Here is a 24,097-nt window from a genome sequence, read left to right as displayed (position 1 = left end):
TAAAGCATTCTTTACACAGGGTTAAGTTGGCAGAAAGCCGAATCTTATACGCTGTGAGATTAATAGTACTAAATATTTCATGTTTTATTGATTGAATTAGTTGGCACTCCATGTTTACTAATTGTGCATTACAATTATTAAACTTCTTTTACTATTATCATTCGAACGATACAACTATTTACATTTTATACACCTTTCCATTTTTTTCTAATATGACAGTAGCTAAAACGAATGGAATTCTTACGACTGAGCATGAAGAGATATATAAAATACATTCAGTATTGAAGACAGGAATGCGCGAAGAACGTGGGAAAGACAGACAATACAGTGATACAGCCGTACTTTGTTTTGATTTAGAAAATGTGATAAAATGTCCCAGGGCAGATATAAGTAGCTTCTTTTATCACTCAAAATTAAATGTTTACAATATGACTGCGCATTTATCTACTACAAAAAAGTCTATTGTGCAATTTGGAATGAAATACGATCACGCCGGACAGGTAATGATATTGCTACTGCTGTGAGGAAGGTTTTGGATCGGGTCATCGCTGATAATCCTCTAATTACAAGTTTAATAATGTGGAGTGACTCATGCGTGCCACAAAATAGAAATTCTATGATGTTGTATGCAGTGCTAGATTTTTTAAAGAGTAATCCACAAATTTCACAAATCACCATGAAATACTCCACCCCAGGGCATTCTTGTATTCAGGTAATTGACAATGCCCACAGTCAGATAGAAAAGGCTATGACGGCTTCCGAATTTTATTCGCCGCTTTCGTTTATTAGAATACTTTTAAAAGTAAGCCGCAAAAATCCATTTACTGTGTTACAAATGGAAGAAACAGATTTCAAGGACTTCGGTGCATGTGCTAAATTTTACAATTATAAACTCATTCCCTACACAAAAGTTGCAGCGTTAAGATACACCCAGTCGCGATTTGAGGTAGAATATAGAACATCTCACACTGATACTGATTTCCCTATTAAAATTAACATTAAATTATTAGATAGGCCGAGCCGCCGCGTTAAAGCAAGCAACTCATCTATAGTAATTCTTCCTCAAAATAATCTTCAGCGCCCAAAAGCTATAAAACAAATCCGTCAACTTCCTAAAAATAAAATAGATTCCTTAAGGGGGGACATGCTCGTCGAAGGTCAAAATTGAGTTTTTATTGTATTTTCAAACCATGATCCTGGACACTCCTTAAATGTTGTAGATAATCTATTTATATAATTTTGAAGCCTTATTATCCTTTATAGTTATTTTAAACATTTGATGACTGCATGAAGTATTTTTGTTACATAAAATAGTATTCTTTTAAACCTCTCGCTCTAATGTTTTAGAATATAGTCATATTTCGGTACATAACTGTGCAGTGGTGTTAAGATTTTTTACATTTATTAATTTTTAAACGCATTTATAAAACCATTAGTATAATTTATTACGAGATAATTTTTGTAAAATATTCACGATAAAAAATTATTTTGATAATCTCTGTGATCCCAAATTTGACAAGAATTAGGCATTTTATTAGTCAAAAAATCGGCAAGATTAACACATTTGAAGATGATTCTAAGGATATTTATTATAAGCTATGTCTTTGACCATTCAAGTGTGATAAAAATCTTATGAATAATGATTGCTTTATAATAGTTATTGACCTAAGAATAAGGTAGTGTTTTTTTGAAATACGCCATTTCTTTTGTCATTCCCTAGTAGTTAAGCTACAACATACGGCCGTAGCCATAAAATGACAAACTATAATTAAAGTAGGGAGTAAAATTATGTTAACGCGCGTGTTTGAACATGTACTTAACCGATTTTTTTTTTATTTTTTTTTAAACAGTACATGTTCAAACACGCGCGTCAATATCATTTTACTCCCTATTTCAATTATAGTTTGTCATTTTATGGCTACGGCCGTATGTTGTAGCTTAACTACTAGGGAATGACAAAAGAAATGGCGTATTTCAAAAAAACACTACCTTATTCTTAGGTCAATAACTATTATAAAGCAATCATTATTCATAAGATTTTTATCACACTTGAATGGTCAAAGACATAGCTTATAATAAATATCCTTAGAATCATCTTCAAATGTGTTAATCTTGCCGATTTTTTGACTAATAAAATGCCTAATTCTTGTCAAATTTGGGATCACAGAGATTATCAAAATAATTTTTTATCGTGAATATTTTACAAAAATTATCTCGTAATAATTTATACTAATGGTTTTATAAATGCGTTTAAAAATTAATAAATGTAAAAAATCTTAACACCACTGCACAGTTATGTACCGAAATATGACTATATTCTAAAACATTAGAGCGAGAGGTTTAAAAGAATACTATTTTATGTAACAAAAATACTTCATGCAGTCATCAAATGTTTAAAATAACTATAAAGGATAATAAGGCTTCAAAATTATATAAATAGATCATCTACAACGTTTAAGGAGTGTCCAGGATCATGGTTTGAAAATACAATAAAAACTCAATTTTGACCTTCGACGAGCATGTACCCCCTTAAGAGCTATGCAAAATTTATGCCAATAATAGATAGAAACTTTTATACAGCGTTACTGCGTAACCAGAAAAATAATTGAGTTTCTATTAGAACATTTACTGTTTTATCCATTTTAATAAAATTATATTCATCTTAATATTATATTCTACGTTTAAAAATTTGTGTTTTAAGGATTCTGGTATTAATAAATAATTAATTGTGTTCTTTATATTTTCCCTTGTATCTTTTGCTAGTATTCTGTATGCACATATGTTTTGTTCAGAAGTTTGTGGTTTTCTTATTTAAATTACCATGTTAAATGTGTTTTTTATATATCTCCATGTATTTTTTGCTAATATATTGTATGCACCTTTTTTATTCAGAAGTTTGTGGTTTTCTTATTTAAATTACTATGTTAATTGTGTTTTTTATATTTCTCCATGTATTTTTTGCTAATATATTGTATGCACCTATTTTTACGTCCTGAGTGGCAGCGTTCGGCGCAGTATTGAGCGTTTTGCGCAACTCAAACGTATAACCGTATAAATGTATAACCAAAAGACATTGTCTACGAACATTTACACACACGGTTATACGTTTAAGTTGCGCAAAACGCTCAACGCTTCGCCGAGCGCTGCCACTTAGGACGTACACTATGTTTTGTTCAGAAGTTTGTGGTTTTCTTATTTAAATTACCATGTTAATTATTTTATTTATATTCTCCTTGTATTTTTTGCTGATATATTGTATCCATCTATGTTTTGTTCAGAAGTTTGTGATGTTATTATTTAAATTAGCATGTTAATTGTGTTTTTTATATTTCTCCATGTATTTTTTGCTAATATATTGTATGCACCTATGTTTTGTTCAGAAGTTTGTGGTTTTCTTATTAAAATTACCATGTTAATTATATTCTTTATATTATTCTTGTATTTTTTGCTAATATATTGTATCCATCTATGTTTTGTTCAGAAGTTTGTGATTTTATTATTAAAATTAGCATGTTAATTATGTTTTTATATTTCTCTATGTATTTTTTGCTAGTATATTGTATGCACCTATGTTTTGTTCAAAGGTTTGTGGTTTTCTTATTTAAATTACCATGTTAATTATATTCTTTATATTCTCCTTGTATTTTTTGCTAATATATTGTATGCACCTATGTTTTGTTCAGAAGTTTGTGGTTTTCTTATTTAAATTACCATGTTAATTGTATGTATTATATTATATTATATTATTATGATGTTACATACTTCATATAATTTTTGCATTATTTGTATTTATTCATCCTTCATCTTCTTGTTGGTAGTTTATGCTATTTTTTACGATACTTATGTTTTATATTTTAAAATTACATTGTCACCATTTTCATTCAATTTAAATGGTATTAAACAAAATTTACAAAAAATTGATTTTTATTTTTCTGAATTTCCCATTTTCCCAACAATTTCCATACATTTTCTCCGAAAGAATATCATATAATATAACTCTATCAAACATTTTTATTTGTTATAACATAAAAATTAAAAGTCTGTGTCTTGAATTACTAGGACTTTCATACAAATTTCAGTTGGAACTTTCTAGTACAGGAGGTTTGTTTGACTTTCAGGTGCACATGTTTATAACTGAAATTATGATATATTAATTTAAATATTATAAACTAGTTTTTACATAGTTTTATTGATAGTTATACCATAACAGTACCATTAATAATATATTCAATCAAAAATAAATATTGAAAACATTCATGATATACAAAATACAAGCATTCAAAACTTCAAATGTCCATATCTTTTTTGCTGCAGCTATTCACTTAGAACTATGTAGTTCTCGGGTCACGAGGTTCGAATCCTGGGTCTGGCAAGTAAATATTTTTTCAATTGGTGTATGAGTAAGAAAGAGTATGGACCTATCAGGTTGAGCAATTGTCCGAAATCTATTCCTAGTAAAAACAAAATCTGTTAATACAAACCTAAATCTATACTATTAGGATCGGACATGGTTGAAAAAAAAGTCTTATTTTAGTTTTTCTCTTTTTGATAATTTTATTATTTTTAATTAAAACAATCGCAAAACTAGCTTAAAACACTCTATTACTATCATCGTCATCATCAATAGCCTGGGTCGATCTAGTGCTGGAAAAAGGCCTCCCCTAGCGCAACGTACATCAACCGAACATTCTCTACTCCATTAATTTAATAATAAGTTATAATCTAGATACCAAAAATCCTCCAACAAAGTTGTGTTAATGTTTTTATACGTAAATCTAAATTTTTAAATAATGGAAAGAAGCTCGCTTGCTTATAACATACCGCATTTTGTCATAATACTAGTCTTAAATTTTATTTTTACTACCTTTTAGTTTAGTTTGAGACAAACGCTTTATTTTTTCAGTAATAATGAAAAACAAATAAAATAACATGTATGTGCTTTTTAACCAGTATGTGTCATTATATGACGCTTAAGATGAGTAATTCGATAGAATTTTTTAAAGCACACATTGCATTGATGTGGTTTTTCACCAGTATGAGTCATTATATGACCTTTAAGATGAGAAATTCGAGAGAATTGTTTAGAACATACATGACATTGATGTGGTTTTTCATCAGTATGTGTCATTTTATGTATTTTGAGATGTCTAATTGAGACAAAATTTTTGGGACACACATCGCATTGATATGGTTTTTCACCAGTATGAGTCATAATATGGCCTTTAAGACGAGACATTTGAGAGAATTGTTTAGAACATACATGACATTGATGTGGTTTTTCACCAGTGTGTGTCGTTTTATGTTTTTTGAGATAACTATTTGAGACAAATTTTTTAAAACACATATCACATTGATATGGTTTTTCACCAGTATGTGTCATTTTATGTATTTTTAGTTCACTTGCGTTGAATTTTTTAAAACACACATCGCATTGATGAGGTTTATTACCAGTATGTGTAAATTTATGATTTATAAGATGAGCAATTCGAGAGAATTTTTTAAAACATACATCACATTGATGTGGTTTTTCACTAGTATGTGTCATTTTATGTTTTTTGAGATCACCAATTTGCCTAAAATTCTTTAAACAAACATCGCATTGATGTGGTTTTTCACCAGTGTGTGTCATTTTATGTATTTTGAGAGTACCAATCTGCTGGAAATTCTTTAAACATACATCGCATTGATGTGGTTTTACACCAGTGTGCATAATTTTTGTCTTTTCAGTTTACTATTTGCGTTGAACTTTTTAAAACACACATCGCATTGATATGGTTTTTCACCGGTGTGTGTCATTTTATGTTTATTAAGGTTACCAATTTGCAGAAAGGTTTTAAAACACACATCACACTGATGTGGCTTTTTACCAATATGTGTTTTATATAAGTTAGGTTGCTGAGACGTGCATGAAATGTAGTGACTATTAAGATGATTAACAGATTCAAACACTCCATAACAATTATTGCAAATAAAGTTACGTGGAAAATATGTAACTCTTCTCAACACAATTCGAACCACCTTTGGCAAGTATAATTTCGAAACTTCCTGTTTTACGTTTTGAACATCTATAGTTATCTCTGAATGCTGTATCATTTCCATTTTATTGGTTGAATCTGTTATGTTGTTATAGGTCAGGTTATGGTCAACTGTATCCTTTCTAGCTACGTCCAATGGATTATAATGTGTGAAACATTGCTGGGAAGATATCTACAAAAAGAATAGGGTTGGTATATTTAATTCAACAATATTAAAGCAAATAAAAATAATTTTTGTTTTAACAGTTGTAAATGCTAGGTCTTTTTTTTTTGCTAAGATAGAACTTACAAAAGAGTTAACTGTCAAATCGTTGTGTGATGTGTGACACCCGTTGACTTTATGACATTAATGATTGGTTTAGTCTAGCAAAGCAACACGAATAGAATCACGTTGACAAATTTACCAAATCTACCTATAAAATATGTTGTCGATTCGCGCAACTATAATTGCATTTTCTCGCAAAATTGCGTTGAGTGATTTATCTCATTGTAGCTTAACGGATTTGTAAGTATGGAAATATGCTGCATATGGATTGAGACCGATCCTTAAAAGTCCCTTGATTGCATTACCGGAAAATATTTTTTCAAAACTAGGCTGAAGATTGCCTTATGGAACATTGATTATAATATTTTTGAAAATATAATGACAAGCATCCGGACAAAATGTGACATACCACGACAGCACTCATCGATATCAAATTTAAGGGGATAAGTTAGTTCCATAGATGGACCTGTCAATTGATCTCTAAAGTCATGCGATATTTTCTGCGGGGGTTTGTGAATTCACTGGCTGATGCCGGTAGTTAAGGGTGGACATGCTCAGCGTAGGTCAAAATGGCGGTTTTTTGGTATTTTCAAACCATGATCCTGGACATTACTTAAACGTTGTAGATAATCTATTTATATATATTTGAAGCCTTATTATCCTTTATATTGATTTTAAACATTTGATGACTGCATAAAGTATTTTTATTACATAAAATAGTGTTCTTTTAAACCTCTCGCTCTAATGTTTTAGAATAAAGTCATATTTCAGTACATCCATGTGCAGTGGTCTTAGGATTTTTTACATTTATTAATTTTTAAACGCATTTACAAAACCGTTAGTATAATTTATGGCGACATTATTATAATGAAATATTTACGATAAAAAATTATATTGATAATCTCTGTAATCCCAAATTTGACAAGAATTAGACATTTTATTATTCAAAAAATGGGTAAAATTGACACATTTGTAGATAATTCTAAAGATGCTAATTATAAGCTATGTCTTTGACCATTCAAGTGTGATAAACATCCTACGAATAATGATTGCTTTATAATAATTATTGACCTAATTTTAAAGGTCTAGGTTTAAAAGAACACTATTTTATGTAATAAAAATACTTCATGCCGTCATCAAATGTTTAAAATTAATATAATGGATAATAACGCTTCAAAATTATATAAATAGATTATCTACAATGTTTAAAGAATGTCCATGATCATGGTTTGAAAATACAAAAAAGCTCTATTTTCTCTTACGCTGAGCAGGTATCCCCTTAAGCAACAATTGGCGCATTGAAAGCAAACATTATTCGTGTTATACAACTGGCAGTATACGAAAAAAGTGTTCTAAATTGGGTGACCAGTATATGCTTCGTTGAGGACAGATACAGTGGCAATATGCCCTAAACCATTTAAAAATGTTAATGCCATGCACGTGTCTTTCGAATTAAAAAAAACTATCAAAATTAATTAGTGTTATATTTTTACAATTTAAAGTTCTATCTGGCTAAAAAAACATCCTTCATAAAAAATTAAACGTACCTATTCTAATAGCATGTATTTCTACTCCATAAACAATAAATGAAACGAGTTCTGGCACGTATTTTAAAATGACTTCATTAAGAAGTAAGAGCCGTTTCACACGAAACACTAGTATCTGGACACTGGTGTCTCTCTCTGAACAGTCTAGACACTGCACAATTATTAAAATTGAAATTAATTTATTTTACACATAAAGAACATAACAAATTTGAAATTTAAAACGTTCACGACATAACATAAAATAAGTGTTACAAATGAGAATACAGAACAATGTGAGTTAATAATATAATGAGTAATAAAATAAGAAAAAAAATAACAAAAATAAAAGTATATGGAAGCACACAGAGTGAACTATCGATAGACACTATCTTAAAAATTGATATTACAACGTCCACCTAAATTCACTCACACGTAAGTGGAATATCAGTGGAAGCGATATCATTAAACATGATTATTGCCCTCTCAATTGGCAATACTAATGACAGGTTAGTTCTGAAACTTGGGAGAACAAACAACGGATGCCCTCGACTCCGAAGATAACCATCAGAGACACACAAGCCAACACCGTCAAGAATGGCAGAGTTTTCATTTACGCTGCGTATATGTCAGAAAAAATATGTAGCTAAATAAAAAACCCTTCTAAATTTTAAGTTACAGTATAAAAGCATTCCTAAGAGAAAGTCAGTCGGATAGACTTACGGATAATATCCATACAGCCGAAAGTAAAGGAGTCTAAAATTTTTCTTCTAGACCCTCTCCACCTGCTGCTCCAGGCTGTACGTACAACTGATGCGCGGCCCAAACGATAGACCCACTCTCAAGTCTGCTTCTACAATAGAGAATTTTTAGTACCATAACATTGGAAAAGACCCAGGAAGTACGTAGACAAAGCACAACAATTTTAGCACCTTTTCACAAATGACCACTAAACGTATGTTTATTGTCAAATGTAATGCCAAGATCCCTTACAGATCATATTTCCGAAAGAACTCTGCCATGCAGTAAACCATTTCCAATCTAATATATTATCTATATCAGGTTGGAGTTGTCGACAATCGTCCAAGGTGACAACTTTCATGAAGGGTTTCAAGTCATCAGCAAACAATATAAACATAGCATTTTTAATTACGAATTATACCATTTAAACCATTATTAAATTACCATTTATAAAAAACGTGTACAGCAATGGCCCCAACTTTGAGCCCTGAGGTATACCAAAAAATGTTTTAAGCGTCTGTGACTGATAGAGGGTTTACGATACGTATTGTTGACGATTCCTAAAATAACTCCCGAATAACGAGAGAAATCATTTAACGGCCTGCTCTAAATCCATACTGCTCATTCATTATAGATGACCAGCGCCATCTAAAGATTAATACTTCAGTCAGCAATGAAATTGGAGATCGGAGAAAACATGCTGTGTATGATCATATCAGGAACTTTTGCTGGTGCATAAAGAATGGCTACCGGCCTATAGTTTTCCACTAATGACTCCGTACCACTCTTATGAATTGGAGTAACCTTCGACATCTTCCATGCTTCCGGAAAGATATCCGACTCTATTGTCAGGTAAAATATATATGAAAGTGGCCCTTGACAAAGTCACTATAGCCCTTTAAAAAAAATCTTGGGATATATGCGGTCCCTAAAAGGCCGGCCACACGCTCATGCTTCACTACGAAGTTGCCTGCGCAAACCGGTTTGCGTACAGTACACTGCGAAAACTGTACACTGCGCAAACCAAAAAGTGCGGCCTGCGTAAAATTCTATTTGCTTGATATTTTAACTGCGCAAACCGAGTTTTACAAGCCCCGATCAGTTCGTCGAAGGGTACGGTCTTTTCTCATTCATACTTATTTGTTTTCGTTGGATTAAGAATTCATAATATTACACATATTATTGTTGGTACGTTTTTTAAATTCATTAAACTCTGCCTAAACAAAAGCACAATAGATAAAAAAAATATTATATCTATAAAATATTCATATTGTGACTATTATCTATTATGGCTTGGTTTCGTAGGGTTTAAATGAATTTTAAAAACTAACCAACACCATCTGTAAATTGGAGTCTTATTACAATGAAAACAAACACGTGTTAAAGTTTAGTGTGCACCATTTATGGCGGACCTTAACAGCGTACCTCCACCCTTCGCCACTAGTATATATATTATATTTAAGTAAAAAATTCTGATTTTAATGCGAGTGTATGTTTCTACTCAAAAGACATTGTTTGGTTCACTTGGACTGGAGGATTTATTTCTCTTTTATTAACCAATAAACAAAAGAAAAACACTTGTGACAAAAACAAATCGTCACTTGATGACATTCCAGCGATTCCGAAAAACAGTGTTTTCACGACGACGACTTCTGTCGTAACGTAATGAGGTTTGAGCAGTTTTACTTGTGCCGTGTGGCCATGCGAGAGTTTTTGCACAGGGAAAACCAAGGCAAGTCGCTGCCGTGTAGTTGGCGCATAAGAACGGGTATTCTTATTTTTTTTTTAAATAAATCTAAACACGCCACCCTCATCAATTGAGAATATGTCAACGGATTGGGCACCGCATGATCGTTTTCTCTACATATATATGAAAGCGACATACATGTTACTCTGTCTAAACGCGACCATTCATGCAGCGTCTCGAGACAATGGTGTCGCGTGTGAAACGGCTCTAAGATTAAAACATGTATTGCTAATTCTAACCTTCGATATAAGACTGCACCAAGGGAAGAAAAATAACACATTATACAATTGAACGAACCTGATGTATTGGCCTGTAATCTGAATAAGAACAACCCGGTTTAGGATCTTCAACATCACATAATGGGTCTATTACATCTTCAATAATCTCGCGCTTGATGACGGATAGTTGATCATCCATCTCAGGTTTTATATTAGAGGGGTCCGCTAAAAGATACTAAAAGAAACATTATGGTTAACACAGTAAAACCACTTTCACTTAAATGACTAATTATAGTCAAAATGAATTACAAGATAACCTGCCCTAACCTAAATCACAAATGTATCGTAGCCGTCAAAATGTATAATCGAGTTATTTTTTAAATCAACGTTTAATATAATTGTATGTCTCTACGGAGTTTATAAAAAAGCAAAATATTATAATAATAATTAATCGTTGTTAGTCACAATACAGAGTGATTGTAAAAGAAATCAGTTTCCAAAAACTAACCTCGAAATTGCAACTTGAAACGTCGGCATTCTCCTGCTTTATATGAGTGCGAACTTCCGGGCTGATTGGGAGGCTAGTCTGCGTATCAAACAAAGGCTTGCCTTCTGTATCAGACTGTTCTCCATCACATTCTCGCTTTACGTCCATTTTAATGGTAAATATGTCAGGAAGAACGTGACATACAGTATCCGTCCAAGGTACATTAATTTAAGAGAAGTGTTGCCACAATACGTAATTATTTATTATGTATGGCCGAATTACTGAAAAGTGTATTTCGTGGAAGCGATCAAACAGTAAACTGTGTTTTATTGGATTTTAGTTTTGTACTATTCTATTTGAGTAGGTAGTTTTTTACCACTCGGGTTGTGCCTTTCGATATTTTCAAGCACTACGAGTATTCACCAATGGCAAATACCTACACACTAACAGCGTATATTGTTACACCCATGACTATTGGGCCTCTTCCGATAGTCAAAATTACAATAATTATTATTAGGTGTAACCATGTCACCTGACCTCCTAGTCAACAATGGGCGTACCTACGTCCAAAATTTCTTATTTAACTGTCAAAATGTTCAACACGTACTTAGCACGTATGAATTGTAACTAATTATTATACTAGTATGTCAAGGAGGAATGTGATTGTGACGAATAAAAGAAACGAAAGCCAAAGAAATTTATTATTCGGGAGTAGGTATGTAAAAAAAAGATGGCATCACTGCTCAATATAAAAAGAGTGGAAAAAAAATACATAGTCTCGGGAGGACGTGGTATTGAGTTTGCGAATTCCCGCGCTAAAGGATATAATTAACATTAGGAACGTTGTTACCAAAATAAGATTAATTTAGATACTGTTACACATAAATTTCTTTTGTAAAAATAACCACTGAAAATATTATAACTCCACGTGTTCAACAAAGAACGACTTTTCATCTATTATTTAATTTTTTTACCAACATCCCGAGCTAGCCACAGGATCCGGGATATCTCAATACCTACACTGTCATTTTTAACCTAAGTAGGTACCTATTATAATAAATCAATTAAAACAATAAAGTAGGGACACTTTATTGCCTAGGTACCCATTCAGTCAAGGATCAAGTAAGTATAACAAACAAGAAATTGTCAAAGGGCAATGCCTTTTGATTTTGCCTTGTCTATCCGTGCATGGTGCAAATCACACCCAATGTCCGTGTGCCTGGCTCAAAATACGTACCTATGGCATTTGGTTTGTATTGCACTGATAGAAATGTTCTTTTGCCACGTTGAAGATTAATATTGTATTTAACGTATGTAGAAGAAAACTGCAGGTGGGCTCTTTTGCCTTAAAAAACTGAGATGCGCTGATCTCGTTATTATTGAGGAAATGCTCATTTTCATTTTCGTTCCATTGTTTTGTCTTGACAACAAAACGTACATAATCATTATTATTGCAATGTGTCACCGTTTCAAGTGTTAATGTACCTATTCAGCGCCAACTTTAAATTAATCAAGCCTGAGCATATTATCTTCTTGCACAGCAACGAGTGCTCCACTGTTCAGCTGTCAAAATTAGATCCCCGATTGCTTGACATATTGATTCTCCCTTTCTCGTATCAAACTTAATTATTATAAAAAATCTCAAATCACGTAATATATTAATAAATTATAAATAATATACATTCCCGTTATTCACTAGCTGTCAAAATCAGACTAGTCCGTCACACAAAAACCGGTGGTAGTATCGTTTTCCAAAAAATATGTAGCATTAATCTATGCATTACATATTTTGTAGGTGTATTAATGCTAGTGTGTTATTTATCACGTAACTTAACTATTCGAATCAAACCATCCCCTGTGATCACGACAGACGCGTCAGTTTGAGCACTCTATATAGAACAATGGCAGGTCATCCATAGACGAAAACAGGAGGGGAGGGAAAAGTAGGACCAGTCGTTGTTAAATTAATGGCTTTCTACTTGACTCGGTAATGACCTATTATAAATATTAGTTTCGACGGAAAATAGTTTTCAGTATTGTGGCAACACTTTTCTAACATTAACGACGAATGTATCCTGTCTATCACGTAACACGTGGCTTCAGGAATATATACCCTTAACATGGATGTAAAGCAAGAATGTGCTGGAGAACACTCCGATATAGAAGGCAAGTCTTTGTTTGACACGCTGGCTAGCCATCCAAACAACCCGGACCCTCGCTTTCATGTAACGCAAGAGAATGCGGACGTTTCAAGTTGCAATTTCGAGGTTAGTTTTTGGAAACTAAATTTCTTTACAATCACTTTAGATTGAGAATAACAATATTTAGTTTAATATTGTAAACTGTGGCTTTTTTACATACAATGTAGGAACATAAGGTGATATTAAACTTTGTTTCAAAAAATTACATGTTTATACAATTTGACAGCTATGATACATACGTGTGATATAAGTTAGGTTATCTACTAGTTCATGTTAAATATAATTATTATACATCGTTGGTTTTACTGTGTTTACAAAATGTAATAATGCTTCTTTCAGTACCTTATAGCGGAACTCTCTGATAAAACATCTGATAATCAACCAGCTGTCGTCAAGCGCGAGATCATTGAAGATATACCACACCCATTATATGATGATGAATACCCTGAACCGGGTTGTTCGAATTCAGATTACAGGCAAATACATCAGGTACGTTCAATTGTACGTAGGTATATGTGCCGTTTTCTTCCCTTGATGCCGTCTTACATTGAAGGTTTGATTTTGTAATGCATCTTTGAAACTTCATAAGGAACTATTATATTATAATTCGGCCATACTTGTTTCGTTTATTAAATGCGGAGTAGATTCGAGTTATTGGCGATTGCTAAAACAGATATTCTGAGACAGTATTGAGATTTATATACATAAATCTTTTGAAAAAGGTATATTTAAATAATATGGTAATTTATATATCACAATAAATTCGAATATAAAGCAATAATGAATGCGATTATCTAAAATTGTGATCAATTGTATGGTGAATAAAATTAATCGCCCGTGAGTCCTTTTTAGGTAGTTAATACAAGGCAAGCCTATTGTCTATAAAAAAACTACTTACAGCCATAAAATACCATTCAGAAGCAATATCTATGGGAAATGGGGTGAGAATAGACCAATAATTCTATTTTCAAAACTTTTTGTAAACATTTAATGGTGTAATCCTCATTTTTTTTAAATCACTACCATGCTGCATGACAACATAAATTTAGGCGTTCCAGCTAAACAGTTTGACATGTCAAAACTACTACTACTACTAGCAAACTTCAAACCATTTTCTGACCATCAGAAGTGGTCTGAAACGTCAAACCACTTCTCACGATCTGTAAAAGTAATAACTGTCCAGACAGGACCTAACCTAAAAATGATAGTCATTTATTATATTCCGTACCTATGTCATTTTCTCGACATATTGCGTTACCTATGAACATTATAATATTTTTATGATAAGGAAAAATTGATATTTCTCTGCATACATATATCGTGAGATGTTCATATTATTATTTTAGACATATACACAGTAGGAGTTCAGTAGAATTAGGTAGTCATATTATAGCGTAGTAACCGATACCTATTATTCATTAGTAACCATATGCGAACAATAAATCGATTTTGGTCGTATTGTCTCATCATTCCACCCAAATTTTCTATGCTTAGAGTTCGATTCGATATTATCATCTGTTTGGTATTTAGTGAAAGTCGCTAGTCATAGTGGGGGTCGCTACTCGACCGAAAAATTACAACAGAATGGATTGAAACGACTAAATGATTTTACTAAAGTACTCGACTTAATTTGTCTGTTCGTACACGTTTAGTTACTAAATTTCTCGCCACTCGACTAAACTTATCTCCTGATCCGAACCGGCCTTAACTCATTTAGCGCTAACACCGCGACCGGCGCATTCGGAGTACTTGGCCATTCGATATAATTAACGTGTTATTTGAATGTGGTAATTAAAAGGATACGGTCAGCAGTGATTGTATTCTCATTTAGTCCTAAGAACGCGACGGCTTGTTTGCATTAGTTGGCCATTAGATATAATTATCATGATATTTAAATGTGGTAATTAATAAGTAAATAGTAGGTCATCAGTGAATCGGTTAAAGGTGTCTCCATGAGCGTAGCGAAACAATCAAATCTCATTGACGTGCCTATTCAATCGAGGGCAATTTTTGAATGAAGCAGTACGCAAACAAGAAGCAAAACGCAACAGTATCTTCAAAGGAGGTACAGTGCTTCGAACGGTGTCCAATAATGGAACAAAAATATTGAATGGAAGTCGTTTGGTGAAATTGATGTGCAAGAAATGGACATCAAAAAGGAAATAGCGCTTGCGTTTGCGATAAAAGTCCGTCTGAGGTTGAACAGAGTTTCATTTTTCGATAGAAATTTTGTTTGCAACGTGTGTTGTAATTTTTTTTTCATCTGCGCCCATTTTGAAGTACCATCAACGTATGCATGATGCGATGCTGACTTTCAATGAAGTTGCTTTTCCATTCGACCAAAGCAGTCACTTGCATGAAAAGTTTGATGCATCGATGTTTGCAAGTGATTCACAGGTAACTCATATAATATACATGCTCATTTGATTATTGTTGTTAGGTGTATAATATATTATAATATATTGTCATCTGTATACTACTTACATTTTTTTTAATTTGTAATACAAAATGGCTATCATCCAGCGGGAAAAAGTGTACATGGGTTGCTAATATCCAACATAAATAATATAGTACACACAAAACTTCTTCGTTCATATCGACGGATTTGTTTCCATTGAACTAAGACTAAAATATTTTACTGATGATGTTAGTTTTTAAAATTGAACAAAAAGCCTGTGAAATCGATCCATAATGATAATACGAGTAAATCATACAGATTTTTGGATAATTTATAGATGGAAAATATTTATTATTTATTTTGGTTTGGTATAGGCAGGGCTTAATGCATTTTAAAAAACTAACCCAGCCATCTGTAATATGTACTCTTATTTGAACTAAAACAAACAAGTATGACCGCAAGAGTGCACTATTTTGTCGGATTGCCCATAACAATGGAATGTCGTTCGGTAATTATACATTCACCTGCCAAGTTAACTCATTCATAGTGACGTTACCCCGGTCCTGGTAAAACCACAAGGGAGTTGAATTCTCAACCGGTCCTGCCCTTAGACCAGATCGAGAACCCCTGCTTTAGTCTAGCTCAGCTCTAAGTCGGAGGGGGTAGTCAAACAAAAGTTCTTATCGACACTTTCGAACACATCGCAACAATATTTTTATATTAATGTTTTGATATCGCCACCTAATAATAGGATGACGTCAGGATCCTTTAGATACTTTATTTTAATGTGAATTCGTTCCACACCCACGTGCGCGAAACGTCTAAAAGAACAGCTAACAATTCAAGTTCAATATTACCGCAAATACGTACCGAATTGTGGCAGTCGTAATATAGATCGCGGACCTATTCAAATTAAAAGTCTTTGTAGTTATGATTTTTATTATTTATTGAATTATTCTTTCATAAAATAAATTTATTATAATTAATTTTTATCAGATATCTTAACACTACATTTTATTTACTGACAAATCGACAATATTTATTTTTATAAACTTATTTTATTTACTTAATTTTATTGTATATAATTATTCATATTTATTTATTTAATTACACACGTCACACAAATTCATGGGGTGAGAGTCAACGTCCTCTAGATTGGGGGTTATTGATTTTAGTACTAAAGTCCTCGCAAGGTACTGTAAACCAGTTGCCATGCGCGGCTGATGATGAATGATGTCATCGTAAAGTGATGCAATTGTTTACATCAATCGCGGAGTAATCGAAATAATTACTATTTCGTTACACTTTAAATGCCTCTCCAACTCAATTCGTGGCAAAGGCTTTCTCACGGAAAACTAATAAATCCATTGAATGCGCCACTATTTACGCAGTTAAATCTCGGCTTTTCTTCCGAGTGGATATTTTCAACTTTTTGTCCGCAGAGGAACCGATACGACGTTCCCCTGGGGCTTATACTTTCCCACTACTTTATTAAAAATTTTAATTCGACAGCCTGGACGCTGTCACAAAAATGACAACATTTCTGGCGAATCACACTCCTGCTATATGATGACATTTACGTTTAATTTTATACTGCTCGCCAATTGATCGAAAAATCAGCCAATCAAATGCTATACAAATGTCATCATTCTACTGAAGATTTTACATTGCCCGAAATAGATTGGTTACGTTATTGGTTTTATTTTCTGGGGCGAATTCAAAATATTACTTACCTACGCAAAATTATTTTATATAATGCAAAGAAGATTATAGTTATAAATTAGCTTTAGTTAACAGCATTTAGCTAATGATAACGCCTAACGTGTTCACATAGATTTTTTTTATTTTTAACCTCAATTTCTAGACTTTTTATTTACTTACATTTTTCTTATAAGACCATTTGGTCTACCTGAAACAAATCATCCATACTTCAGTCTGAGTGGCTGTAAGTCAGGTCTCGAGGTAGGCCGCTTATTCCAACGTGGAATCGATACTCTCGATCGGAGCAAAATAGTTGTAACGTCATAAAATCGTCGCAAAAAAGTCTCGCTGAAGGCGCGCATTTTTGTGGTCGTGTCAATAGGCGACCAATTATTGAAGAAAAAGCTCTGGGAGACCGTTTTTGGCTAACTGTAATGATGATACTGTTACATAATATTAACAATGTTGTTATTTTTAGAAGCGTGAAAACGATATGATGAATATTAAGTATGAGTATAATAATGAGGGAGTTATCATCAAAGAAGAATTTGTTGAGAATGCAATCCATCATATTGATGATGAATTAACCCAACCTTGCTGCTCTAATCTACAATACAAGCCATTAGACCAGGTATGTTTAATTACAAATGTTTTTTTTAAACTCCGATGAAACTTTAAATTGTAAAAAAGATTACAAGTTAAATTTAAATATTTTTTTTTCGAAAATTTGACCCCTACATAACATTAACATTTGAAAATGATTTCGGGTATGTGGCCTTAGTATTCTCAACTAAGCAAATTCTGGGCGCCCAATTTGGACTACTTTTATTAAAGCACTGCCGGTCGTATAGTACGTGAAATGTTGGCTTCTAATACCTTAAATACTGCTGCTTTATCAGCATATACCAGTGACTTCACGAAGCCTCACAGTAAGTAATCCAGAGATATCACATTGAACAAGCGTGTATGCCAATTATTTGACAGGTCCATTTCTTAAAATCTAGTGATCGCCAATACTTAATTTAAATAAAACGATGGTTGCGATAGCTGTATGGCACATCCTTTCGAAATTAAATCACTGTTCTTTTGAATAAATCCATATTTAAATCAAAATAATCATGGTATGACAAGGATTTCCATTGACGTTGACGTGAGCTTTCGTCCCATGTTTGAAGAATTGTGTGTCGATGCCACCAGCGTGTAAACCGCATGAAACGGTGCATTTTTGTGGATGTAATGAATACGAGGGAACCTTCTAGATTGGTGTTATTCAGTGTGGACGATTTTCCTTATTAAAAAACCCGTTAAGAAAAAATGAACCACATCGCTAAACACAATTTTGCTATAAAATGCAGTTATCTATAAGTTGTGTAAATCGACAACAGCTTTTCTGAGAAAATTTGAATAATTTATTAGAGTTGTTCAAGCGTGGTTCTATTTATGAAGATTTGCCAGACTGTATATACTGATCATTAGGTATGCTTACATACTGTAGCTTAAAGTTTAGAAGAGATCTTCATTTAGCTACATATTTTTTCCGATTTACACGCGGCGTAAATGGAAACTGCCATTCTTCGTGGGATTCATTTGTGTGTCTGATAATTATCTTAAGAATCGAGGGCATCCATTTTTTGTTCTCCCAAGGAGCACAACTTACCTGCCATTGGTAATGGAAATTGGGATGGCAATAAGTTTGTACAACCAAATCACATCAGATATTGACATATTTCACCTGCGTCAGAATGAGTATATGTAGGCATTGTTTTATAAATTCTTAAAATAGGGTCTGCTTAGCTCATTTGATGACTTCCTTATTATTAAAATTTTTTAATGTCTACACTTATTCTACTGTTTTAATGGTCATCTATTTCTTTTTTTTTTAATGTATAATATGTAATACTCTTTTATTAATATTATTTTTTTTCTAGATGATATGTTGTGAACGTCTAATATTAATAATTTGTAATTTTCACCTTATTTAAAAAAAAAAAAAAGAAAAAGAATTGATCATAAATGTCAACGAGTGAGCGCAGTGTAACGTATCGGCTTGAGAGAAAATCACTTAACAAACGACATAGTATCAGTGCTATATTAGGGAACATTGGAACATATACGTATATTTTATTGATATTTTTTACATATTATTGCTTTGGATATATTAATATTCCTATTCTTTTTGTAGATTTCTACCCAGAAATATTTTGAAGTACGCAAGAGTAAACCATTGGATATCGTTAAAAAAGATACGGTTGATAATGACCCAAGTAACAACAAAATTGCACATGCAATCAATAAAAACATAAAAATGATGTTGCAGCATTCGGAAATAACCATCGATGAACAGAACATCAAATATGAATTTAAGAAATTATACTTGCCAAAGGAGGTTCGAATTAAGTTGAGAAGAGTTACATATTTTCCACGTAACTTTATTTGTAACAATTGTTCTGGAGTGTTTGAAACCGTAAAACATCTAAATCATCACTACGTTTCATGCATGAAGTCTCAGCATCTTAAGTCATACATGACACATACTGGTGAAAAAAGACATCAATGCGATGTATGTTTAAAAAAATACATCAACAATAGTGTACTCAAAACACATAAAATGACACACACTGGTGAAAAACCACATCAATGCGATGTGTGTTGTAAAAAAATCATCAACAATAGTGAACTCAAAAGACATAAAATGACACATACTGGTGAAAAACCACATCAGTGCGATGTGTGTTTTATAAAGTGCAACTCAAATTGTGATCTCAAAATACATAAAATGACACATACCGGTGAAAAACCACATCGATGCGATGTGTGTTTTAAAAAATTCTTCACAAAAAGTAAACTCAAAACACATAAAATGACACACACTGGTGAAAAACCACATCAGTGCGATGTGTGTTTTAAAAAGTTCATCAGAGGTAGTGATCTCAAAAAACATAGAATGACACATACAGGTGAAAAACCACATCAGTGCGATGTGTGTTTTAAAAAGTTCATCGGAGGTAGTGATCTCAAAAAACATAAAATGACACATACAGGTGAAAAACCACATCAGTGTGATGAGTGTTTTAAAAAATTCATCACAAAAAGTAAACTCAAAACACATAAAATGACACACACTGGTGAAAAACCACATCAGTGCGATGAGTGTTTTAAAAAATTCATCACAAAGAGTAAACTCAAAACACATAAAATGAAACACACTGGTGAAAAACCACATCAGTGTGATGAGTGTTTTAAAAAATTCATCACAAAAAGTAAACTAAAAACACATAAAATGACACACACTGGTGAAAAACCACATCAGTGCGATGTGTGTTTTAAAAAGTTCATCGGAGGTAGTGATCTCAAAAAACATAAAATGACACATACAGGTAAAAAACCACATCAGTGCGATGTGTGTTTTAAAAAGTGCAACTCAAATAGTGATCTCAAAATACATAAAATGATACACACTGGTGAAAAATCACATCAATGCGATGTATGTTTTAAAAATTTTCGGCGAATCAATCTTTTAAAAAATCATAAAATGACACATACTGGTGAAAACCCACATCAGTGCGACGTGTGTTTTAAAAAATTCAGACATATTAATGCTCTTAAATATCATAAAATGACTCATACTGGTGAAAAACCACATCAATGCGATATGTGCTTTAAAAAATTTCTTCATAATGGTGCTCTCAAAAGACATAAAATGACGCACACCGGTGAAAAACCACATCAATGCGATGTGTGTTTTAAAAAGTTCATCGCACATAGTTCACTCAAAATACATAAAATGACACATACTGGTGAAAAACCACATCAATGCGATGTGTGTTTTAAAAAATTTCTTGATAATGGTAATCTCATAAGACATAAAATGACACACACAGGTAAAAAACCTCATAAATGCAAAGTATGCCCATATAGATGCTCGCGACTTAGTGGTCTTAAAAATCATGAAATGATACACACAGGTATGTGAAAAACCTCATAAATGCAAGGTATACCCATATAAATGCTCGCAATTTAATAATCTTAAAGGACATGAAATCACACATGCTGGTAAATAATGTTATAAATTCACCGTATGCCCATATAGATGCTCACAACTTAGTACATTTAGAATACATAAATGAAGACGTATACTGGTAAAGACCTTTTCACTGCAAGAAATGCCCATGTAGTTATTTATGAAGATGATTACATATCCGTCGTAATTACATTAGCAGCATTTGCAATGCAGTTTTTGGATGCGGAAATGATGGAAGAAGTCTCATAATGTTTCACGTTTGCGTAATTGCTGATTCATGTCAAGACAATGATATCTCGCGCAAAGCTAATAAAAGGATACACACCGGTTAAAAACCTTATAAATGTCATACACAAAAAGACATACAATGTCGTACTGATGAAAAACATCATAAATGCACGGTAATGGTCTTAAAAGACATCTAATGAGACATGTTAGTGATTTTTTTATTAAATGTTATATTTTTCTCGACCCTCTTCGATACTAAGATCATAATATGGGCCTCCACAGAGTGGAGGTAGTATTACCATATAATGTTTGAGGCTTTCACGGTTGTTTTTTATCGTAGTATATTCTTGGGTTTTCACCGTGTCTCCTTCTTCCTTCTTTACTCGACGTTTCGTAGTATTACCATATTTAGTTTTTTACCAGAAATGGATGTCAGCCGGGATTCAAACCTGGGACCCATGACGCTTATGCCGCGGCCATCGTATATGAAATTATATATTCATAATATGGGCGTCATATGCTTAAGATTCATACTGTGAATACCTTTATAATATGTATGTTAAGAATGCTTAAATGCTATATTGACTAGCGATATAGATACTGCATATTGTATAATAATTTTGTAATTATTTGCATGAAGTTATTAGTTTGTCGAACGGCGCCTCGAATGACTACCATTATATTGCCATCTGATTTAAACCTACTGATTTTGCCGCCTTTGTATGAAGTTGCCTCTGACTATTGTTAATAAAATCGACGTTGTTTTTCTTGTTGTGAAATTGTTAGTTGTATTGGAATTTCCTACCGCAATAAATTACATCTACGTGTTGTTTCCTGCCAAAACTATCGAACATCTGGAGAATAGAAAAATGTATTTTTATGTAAACTTGAATTTTTATTTTAAAATTATTAGAAGTTGGAAATTAACCACACCAATTTATCGGATCGTGCGTGTATATTTTCAGAATTACCCACTTAAAAAATATGCTGACACGTAAATTAGGATTGTATTAGTTTTATGTTCTATCATTTTATTTAGAAATTTGATAAAAAAAAATAACTACATATATTATTGTTGGATTTGCTCATAAATAAGATAAAATATAATTTTGTATACTTACTGATCATTGCTGTTTTCTACGTACTTCACCATGTCATTGATTACCCAGTGTTGCGGCATAGTGCAAGAACAATTATATCGTAGTACCTACCTAGGTCCGTCGCTACGTCTCGCAATATGTGAGACTAGCAGCGCGTAGATCTCTTTTGTAGGAAAGGGCGGATCGTCCATGGTGACGGAACTCACGAGGTCTCGCGATGGGTTTGTTTCTGATGTTTTTATATTCAGTATTAATAAAAAATATTCTAAGTAATATTGAATTTATTTTTATATTTTTGTTTTGAAAATGTAGTTGGCAGCCCTGGTATATTATGGGGTTTGGATAATAAAAATTGGTATTACTATTGTATATTATTCTTTCATTACAATCCACTGTAAATTAAAATAATAATCACATAATACTTTATAATTAAAGAGTTTGAATAACTATTATAATATTGTTATTATTAATTGGCTACACAACCCGGTGTGAATCTTTACCGCCTCACAAAGAGGTTTCATAACATTATTTTTTACGTGAAATGGATGTTAACAACTTGCTCAACCAAAAGGTGCATCCTCTGGATTCAAACACACATTGAAAATCAATATGTGAATTTTGCCAGACCCAGGATTTGAACCCGAGAACCTCGACATTACTACTCGGCCATCGCGGGCGCTTATAATTATAGCAGTTTTTATTATTGTTCAGAGTCCAACAAGAGTGTCGATTTCAGTGATATCCCTAGAAAAAATGCTGCCCCTAGGCAGCACTAGAATGCCGCTTCATTTTATACAGTATTTTTTATCATCTTTTCATGAATTCAATACCTAGCTATCTGAGAAAAGTATACACCTACATTCCTAACAAAATATATACCACTAAAACTAATTGAAATGTCATCTCTACTTCAATGGTCAGTGTGACGAGTCCACGGTTTCATATACATTAAAAAATACCTACTATATATACTATAGGTACACCTAACAACTTTTAAAACTTGCGAGTGACTGGCAAAAATATTTTGATAAATTAATTATGTAAGCATGTACCAACCTATAATTCAAATATATTTCGCAAATCTACACGTGTCACTGCTGGTCATCAAGGACGTGAAGTATAAATATAACGGAAGTAAACTAGACATTGCGAAAAATGCAGGCGTGGTTAAACTTTTGGTTTATTAATACATTTAGTTTCCAACCAGTTAGATAAATTTTTTAAACTACCTATTTCTATATATACTCGTAGTTTAATACAAAGTTTTCTATATAAAATAAATAATCTTTCGAAAGTCTAATCGATATTTTGATACAAAGTGACCCAGTTTATTATGAAGCCTTTAAGGTCGCTGGTACTAATGAGAAAAGGTGTTGGAAACTCTGTATCCACCTACCTATTCAACTCATTTATCAAATAAACAATATGGCTC

At 32.6% G+C, this 24,097-nt stretch overlaps 2 protein-coding genes and 1 long non-coding RNA gene across 3 annotated transcripts in view; 1 reads left to right on the top strand and 2 right to left on the bottom strand.

Annotated features, from left to right (window-relative positions):
• Positions 1–24,097, bottom strand: part of LOC147077432 (uncharacterized) — a 199,066-nt gene that overhangs the window by 160,655 nt on the left and 14,314 nt on the right. The gene's annotated exons all lie outside the window — the stretch shown is intronic.
• Positions 4,943–11,184, bottom strand: LOC147077434 (uncharacterized). Its single transcript, XM_085941086.1, has 4 exons — positions 11,038–11,184; positions 10,622–10,764; positions 5,449–5,573; positions 4,943–5,247 (listed from the first exon to the last, which is right to left on the bottom strand). The coding sequence occupies exons 1-4, from the start codon at positions 11,182–11,184 to the stop codon at positions 4,943–4,945; spliced, it is 720 nt and encodes a 239-aa protein (XP_085797212.1).
• Positions 13,110–22,613, top strand: LOC147077433 (uncharacterized). The gene is made up of 5 exons (XM_085941507.1): positions 13,110–13,283; positions 13,557–13,706; positions 17,795–17,947; positions 19,499–20,289; positions 20,459–22,613. The coding sequence occupies exons 1-5, from the start codon at positions 13,137–13,139 to the stop codon at positions 20,514–20,516; spliced, it is 1,299 nt and encodes a 432-aa protein (XP_085797633.1). The 5' UTR covers positions 13,110–13,136; the 3' UTR covers positions 20,517–22,613.

This window comes from Rhyacophila brunnea, unplaced genomic scaffold (genome assembly GCF_057557595.1).
Source record: "Rhyacophila brunnea isolate RB1 unplaced genomic scaffold, BYU_Rbru_1.0 scaffold_13, whole genome shotgun sequence".
Taxonomy (NCBI): domain Eukaryota; kingdom Metazoa; phylum Arthropoda; class Insecta; order Trichoptera; family Rhyacophilidae; genus Rhyacophila; species Rhyacophila brunnea.
Note: the sequence above shows the minus strand (reverse complement) of the source record. Positions and strands in the feature narration are given on the sequence as shown.

Bases quoted from the DNA above. Each gene is read 5' to 3' on its own strand.
- LOC147077434 (XM_085941086.1), bottom strand. From the start codon at position 11,184: ATGGACGTAAAGCGAGAATGTGATGGAGAACAGTCTGATACAGAAGGC. The intron at 10,765-11,037 runs GTTAGTTTTTGG...TGTTTCTTTTAG, and splicing joins TTTCAAGTTGCAATTTCGAG to TATCTTTTAGCGGACCCCTC. The intron at 5,574-10,621 runs GCCAATACATCA...AAAGAATTTTAG, and splicing joins TGTTCTTATTCAGATTACAG to GCAAATTGGTGATCTCAAAA.
- LOC147077433 (XM_085941507.1), top strand. From the start codon at position 13,137: ATGGATGTAAAGCAAGAATGTGCTGGAGAACACTCCGATATAGAAGGC. The intron at 13,284-13,556 runs GTTAGTTTTTGG...TGCTTCTTTCAG, and splicing joins TTTCAAGTTGCAATTTCGAG to TACCTTATAGCGGAACTCTC. The intron at 13,707-17,794 runs GTACGTTCAATT...TGTTATTTTTAG, and splicing joins ATTACAGGCAAATACATCAG to AAGCGTGAAAACGATATGAT.